Genomic DNA, 7,325 nt, shown 5'->3' on the forward strand with positions numbered 1-7,325 from the left:
ATATGATAAATGTTTTTTTATTATTATGTGATGGGTTTTAGTGCAACTTTATGTTTTAAAAGTAAAAATAATAGTTTCTAAAAAAAAAAGAAGTAAAAATAATAAATTATCATTTCAATTTGGACAAAGAAAAAAAAAACAATTTATATAATGTTATTTATTATGAATGAATGACTGCAAATTGTGTGTGTTTCCACTTTGGTTAAATCGATCGGTCTTTTCATGCTCGACCGGAACCTAATTTTAGTACGTCGTACTCTCTCGTCATGTGCTTCTCTTGCGCAGGTAAACCACTCGCAGCTCTTCCACTTTTTATAATATTAATTAATTAATTAATAATAATAATAATAGTCAACATTGTTATTATTACTAATTTTTGAGTGAAGAAAGAAACTCACAATTACTATATGAGAGTATATATTAAGTAAATTATGTTTTACTACTCTAACCGATAAAGTTTCACAAGAAAATAAAACAATTATTATTATTATTATTATTATTATTATTATTATTATTATTATTATTATTATTATTTCTACCATAATAAAAGAATGACAAACAAAACGTGTGCCAATAATACACCAACAAAAGTTGCAGAACGGTCCATTTGGTTCGTGAAAAATATTTGAAGATAAATGGAATTGAAATTCCATTGGAAAGAAATTATTATGAAAATATATTTTGTTGTTTGGTTTGTGGAATTTTTTTTTTTTTAAATATTGATTTCATTGTTTGGTTGAGTTTGAAATTATAAAGAATACTGAGTATAAAGATCAATATGTCCCTAAAAAATTTAAAAAGTTTCATTTATACATAGGTAAATAAGTAATTAAGAAAGTTTCACTGTAATTAAGAAAGTTTGATGATAGTAAAATAGTCATGACATGTTATATTTTCTTTCCACTTAGGGGGGGGGGGGGGAGGGGACAAACTTTGTAAGGAATTTGTTTTCCTTAAATGTGAGGAATTCATTTTTCATTGGAAAATAAATTCTATTTTTTTTTTTTAATAAAGGAAGGGGGACACCCACATATACTATCTATGCCTTCACCAAAGCTCGAACCTAAGACTTCCCACATAAAGGGCCAATCGGATACCAGTAGACTACAAGCCACTTGGTGGAAAATAAATTCTATGAACCAAACAATATTTTTCTCAACTTTTAGGAACACTTTTTCCTCAACTAAACACTCCCTTAATATCTTTTCCATTTTTATTTTTTAAAAATTATTATTATTAGTAAGAAGATGATGATGATAGCTTGATTTATTATCCATTATATTGCAATTAATACTATAAAAAATTAGACTAAAACTAAATTAAAGGGATAGACCAAGAAGAGTTCAAGAAGCTAGCAAGGGGAAAACACTTGTCATAAATTTGAATGTGTAAGAATAAATTTTTTAACCTTTTTTTTTCCTTTAATTTTTTTTTCAATGATCTTATATCATTTAGAGTATTGAATGCTGATTGACCTTAGATTCCTAAGAGGTCTACTAGACAAATTACGTAAATTCTGATTGAGTTAATTACTAAAACGATTCTTAAATTCTGATTGAGTTAATTACTAAAATGGTCTTTTTAACTATAGCGAAATTATTAATGGTTAAAAATAGGGTTAATGGGAAGAGAAATTGTGATGTGATGTGTGAAGCAAAAGATTTGGCAGGCTAATCATTAATTACCAAATTGTGTTAGATAAGAGCACTAAATTACCCACTCGCCACCTTCAATTCGGTCTATTCCAATTATGTCCCCACGCACCATGTGGCCATCAGGCCATGGAGCCCCTTCTCCCCTTCTTCCTCTCCCAATCATCCGTACATCTTTCCATATTGATTTTATTTTGTGCGTATAGCATCAAATGTTGTACAAAGCTCTTCTTCTATCATTGGTTTGGTGTTGGTTTTATGATTGTTGTAGTTCACGTTCTGCAAACTCAATTATTTGGAATATGTAAAAATTTGTTAATTAAAGATGATAAATGTTGTTCTTTGAAACTTATTATTATACAAACAATTCACTTACTAATTTTAAATTGCAGAGATTCAATGTTATCATTAGCATTTAGCATTTTTTGAAATAAATGAGCTAATTTATTAATCAACGATGAAAATTTTACAATAAGATCTATGAAATGATAAAACATTCTTACAATCAGACATTGAAACAAATTTCCAATGCTACATGAAACTTGAATCTCTGATTGTTTTTCAAGATGGAAGCTGAATTCGTTTGGAGAACCTGAAGCTTCTTTGATATTGTTAATGAACTTGCTACTCAAGTCTGACTCTATTGCGGTTCTTCTGTCCATAGACAATATCTCAATTAATCTGAACTACATATCAAGGTTCATATCCTCTTCGGTGCTATTGTTTCACCTTATGAAAAAAGAACTCGCCAAATAAACGAGAGGAAAACTCGCTAAAGACACGAGAGAAAATAAATCGCAAACGAAACGAGAGAGAATTACTTTAATTTAACAAAACAACAGATGAAAATCAAATCTAAAATAGCCAAAACAAATCATAAACACCAAACCACTAACTAATATATATATATATATATATATATATATATATATAATTTATTGAACCACTGAAAAAAGGTAAAGATGCTTGGATCTGGAGTTGGAGATGGCGAGGGACGGTGGTGAAGGAGGAAGAAATGTCGGTGAGCGGCCGGAGGAGATGGTGTCGATGGAAGAGAGGCGGGAAGAGGTGCTGGCAGCGGAGAAGAGGCCGAAGGACAAGCTATTGAGAGACGGTCGGAGTAGGGGAAGAAAGAAACGAGAGGAGGCGGGCGCCAAACAAATAAGATAACTTTAAAATAAAATATTAGCATACTATCAATAAAATTAAGATAACTTTATTTTGATGCTCTGTCGGGTCGGAGTGTGAGGGGCCCTTAGGGTTGGGGATTCAGCCTTTTGGGGTAAGATAACTTTATTTTGATATTTTTGTCATTAGATTTTATTTTTACTAAAATTATATACCCTATTTTAGACAAATATTTTACAATATATGTTTTAAGAAATAGAAAGTAATTATCAAAATGAGGTATTATAACGAACTGTAATTTTTTCCCCCTGTCGTGTTATGCTGTGAAACCACAGCCGTTTACGTAATATATTTAAATAGAATATCTAATCTGGCATTTGAGCACTTATCCGTTAACACATTATACCTTGTATATATACAAAAAAAACAAAGGAATTAATGTTGTGTTGTAATTCTAGTACGATTTTGTAATGATGTAATCTGATGAGGAACATGTTCATCTTTTAATAAAGGCACAACCTTTTTCTATTTCATATCGAAATCAAGATGTTATTTGTATGATGAACAAGTACGTGTTAGAACTTAAGTTTTTACGTGTTCATGAAAACAGCTCGCAAACATACGTGTACATGAAAAATTTTACGTGTACAAATTAAGATAGCTATATCTGGAGTGATGTAATTTATATTATCGCAAACATATACAAGTTATGATGTGAAAACATTACATAGAATTTGTTTGCATAATATAAAGGGATTAGTATTGCCGAAAGGAGTGCTTAGTGGGTAGAATATAATTCTTATACGTGAAAGTTATGAGTTTGATTATTCTCAACGCTTGTTGAATTAAGTTTAGTCTTATTACACATGAACTGGTTAGTAATGATTAAGTGTTTTTCCGTTGCCAAAGAAAAAAAAAAAAAAAAAAAAAAAAGGGACTAGTGTAGTTTGTTCAATTGAGAAAGGTGTGTGATGTGTGCCTCCCGGGAATTAGTCTAATAAATGAAAAGTAACACTTTAAGTGGTAGTAATCATGACAATTACGACATTCATGGGTTCCGTATGTGATGGTGAAAGTCGCAATAGTAGCAAAGGCGAGAGCTTTCGAACTCATACGAAGGGTGTTGATTTAACTATAAGGGAAAGTTTCAATGATAATGAAAGAGGAAGTTCTAATGATAATGAAAAAGAAGACTTATTTAGTCTGATAAGGTGGAGGTTCAATTCCAGTACGTCATGAATAGCTTAGAGTATCTCAATTTGTGATTTTTAAGATTTTATTTTTTTAAGTTGGAGAGGAGATCAGAGATTGTGAGATGGAGGAGAGAGAAGGTAATAAAGAGGAAAAATTTGAATATGCAATAAGTCATATTTATTGTGAAGTCTGCACGAAATTGAAAAAATAAGAGAGAAAAGTCACGTGAACCGGAGCGTTAAGCGCACAATGCGCGCCCAGATAGCTCATAAGCGTAAAGAAATATTTTTTTTCCTTGGCATTCATCATGATTTTTTTTTTTCACTAATTTTCTCTTTCCTCTCTACCCATATAATCCTGACAAAAACCCATTAAAAATCCACAGTGATGTTATTGCTCTTATAATGGTAAGGTGAGGTTGAATTCTTGCCGAGAATAACGAATAAGGCAAAATTGCAGCGGAAATGCGACAAGAGATGATTACACGGAAAACGGAAACTGTACTGCAAACACAAGGAGTGGTGGGCAGTTGGGTGCGAAAAAGCTACTTTCGTCCGCAACAAAAAAAAATTAGGTCATGATTTGTACTTTGTTGCTTCATCATTGCCCTGCAGAAAAAATAAAAAACAAAAAAATGTGCATTCCCTCATCTTCTTCCTGTTGATGATCTTGCTGGCTGCCATTTTTTCTTACCCTTAAATCATGCTGCCCAAAACTTCCTTCCCATCATCACAACATCTTTAATTTGATGTGCACAACATATTCGGTTGAGCTCGATGTTTGAAATATCAAATTTAATATCTTGTCATTTAGCGTTGATTCAAAAAGCGATATTGCCTGTGTTGGATGATTGAAAGACAATTGTGTTTTGCTATTAGTTATAATTAATATTTTACATAGTGTAAACTTCCAAAATCATCTATTTCAATTAATTAAATGAATTTTTTTCAAAAAGTCATGCTATTTTTTTGTTGAGCAATTTAATTGCATTGCTCACAGTAAAAAATCCCACCTAGCGTATCACCATAATCGGTGGTCTAGACGGCTGGTCGGGTGTCGGCCGCCTAGGTCTTCTAGTCGGCCGATTAGCTGTTATTCCCTTCTTTTTTTAATGGACTATTTTACTCAAAATGATATCGTGTTGTAGTATTAACTATTAAAGTACTAAATAGTTTATAACTATCAAGTTTTAAAAAATAAAAAATATACAGGGGCTAAACGCCGATTAATTACCGCATCGGCATCCTAGGTGCTAAGCGCTTTCTAGCGCTGCTTAACGATTTTTTCAACCATGCTCAAGCACAAACTACTTGTTTTCCCAATTGCTAAATTATAAACAAGAACATACAATTGAACATTGGTCGTGACTTATCTTTAGTTTACCTTTTGATTATGTGTCAGTCCTGCAAAGCAAAGGGCATCTTGGCTTTGTGGGCAAGGTTAATATGCGTTGGGGAGACAAAATGTTGTAGAGCAGTGATGATGCTGTGTGGAATGGAGGAGATTTGCGGTATTCGATTCTAGTCCTGACGTTGGAACAACCTTTGAAGTGGACTGACGATGTGTGTGCACTACCAGGCCACCTCCAGATATCCCAGATTATGACTTATCAAATCACTAAAATGACGTCAACACTGTGCTTTAAAAAAAAAAAAAAAACAAATTCGTTTTCAATTAAGATTTTATCACATATCACAAGCCACTGCAACAGTAAAACATTCTTTAGCAGCCTGATCTATTAAAATTCACTCAGAATACATAAAATCAGAACGTGATATATACCTTTTCTTTTTTCAACGCATTTTAATGAAAATTAGAAAGTACTCGATTAAGAGGGTATTGGTATAAATAAAATTTGTAACATTAGCAAATATTTGAAGGGGATTGTCATCTTAGGAAAATTACAAATCTGTCGGGCCAGCTGTAATATGAGATCTTCGATCGGTTTCGGTAAGTACAAATGAAGGACGAGATTGCGGAATTGAATATTAATATATTATGGGGTAGTTAAGCTTAATAGCATTTTATTAAGGAAATCCAATGATTTTCGAACACTGAATCAAATGTCTGCATTAATTGTTTTCTTAAAAAGAACAAATTCGTATATACAAATAAGAAAAAGAAGAAAGACAAAAAAAAAAAAAAAAAAAAAAAAAAAAGACCACCTCTTGGTGAAGTGAACGGTCAGCTTCCGACAGTGAAATACCGAAATCTTTCGCCGTATCCTCGAGAATCAACAACGATGAGACCTGTCTGTTCCGATTCCGGCGAAAGAAGGGAATTTTCCGATTCCCAATTGCGTGTTCCGGTTGCCGGTCTAAAAGAACGGCACCGCTTCAGGTCCCCGGAGAGGTTTCGGCGGCGGAGGCGGAGGCTTCTGCACCTCCACAACGATCCTCTCCTCCCGCCGCGGCTGACAGGGACACGGCAATGCCAAGAACCTGGGCACATGTTCGCCCGGCATTACCACCGGCAAAGTCAAGCTCTGATTTTGCTTCAAATCCTGCAAAGTGAAACAAAACAAACCAATTTTAATCATTTCCCATAAACAAATCACTAATTTTGGTTCTGTGCGGCTATATCGGAGAGGGAATTGTTACCGGTTGTGCGAGTACAGGCTTGCGGGGCCCATCATCACCGTCGGCGGGCGAGCCGTCGGCGAAAGACCGACGGAGGGATCGGAGCTTGTCCCAGTGGTAACAGCAGGAGAATACGCCGCTCAAGGTGAAGATGACGATCAAGAGCAGCGCGGTGCCGAGAGGGAAGCCCAGTGACGGCCGAGACGCATCCACATGCGGCGGCGCTGAATATGGACTCTCCATCGCTTCTATCCCAACAACAATTCCTTATATTTCCCGATACCCCTTCTTCTTCCCTCATCCAAAGGGCTCAGAAAACAGAAAAATTAAAATAACTGAAATTGCTTCTGCAGAAAACGGAGATAAGGAAGCTTGGAAATGGCGAGTGGGGAGCCGGCGAAGGCCAGATATTTAAAGACAGGGAAGCGTGCGATAAAAGAGTGCGCAAATTATTTTTAACTCTTAAAATTAAATTAAATTAAATTAAATTAACACAATTTCGTCTAATTTTGTAAGAGTTAATATCCAAAATCGTCCTCGACTATAGTGGTTTTTCTCAATTTCGTCCTAAACGACTTTGGTGACCTAATATCGTCCCAGACTTTTGTGTTTTGCTCAATTTAGTCATCCATTTGTTATTCCGTCAAATTGGTGTTAAATTAAGGGACAATTCAGTAATGTCAATATTGATCTCTCTTTACTTTCAACTTGTGAAGTGCGAAATTCCTCTTTCTTGTACGAATTACACCCAGATTTACTCCTGGACCAGCAA

At 34.3% G+C, this 7,325-nt stretch overlaps 1 protein-coding gene across 1 annotated transcript; it reads right to left on the reverse strand.

Annotated features, from left to right (window-relative positions):
* Positions 1-5,981: 5,981 nt before the first annotated feature.
* On the reverse strand, positions 5,982-6,955 carry LOC109168565 (uncharacterized protein At5g65660). The gene is made up of 2 exons (XM_019317626.1): positions 6,575-6,955; positions 5,982-6,477 (listed from the first exon to the last, which is right to left on the reverse strand). Exons 1-2 carry the CDS (start codon positions 6,794-6,796, stop codon positions 6,292-6,294), a joined length of 408 nt encoding a protein of 135 aa, XP_019173171.1. The 5' UTR covers positions 6,797-6,955; the 3' UTR covers positions 5,982-6,291.
* Positions 6,956-7,325: the final 370 nt, after the last annotated feature.

This window comes from Ipomoea nil, unplaced genomic scaffold, assembly GCF_001879475.1.
Source record: "Ipomoea nil cultivar Tokyo-kokei standard unplaced genomic scaffold, Asagao_1.1 scaffold3199, whole genome shotgun sequence".
Taxonomy (NCBI): Eukaryota; Viridiplantae; Streptophyta; class Magnoliopsida; order Solanales; family Convolvulaceae; genus Ipomoea; species Ipomoea nil.

Bases quoted from the DNA above. Each gene is read 5' to 3' on its own strand.
- LOC109168565 (XM_019317626.1), bottom strand. From the start codon at position 6,796: ATGGAGAGTCCATATTCAGCGCCGCCGCATGTGGATGCGTCTCGGCCG. The intron at 6,478-6,574 runs GTAACAATTCCC...TTCACTTTGCAG, and splicing joins AGCCTGTACTCGCACAACCG to GATTTGAAGCAAAATCAGAG.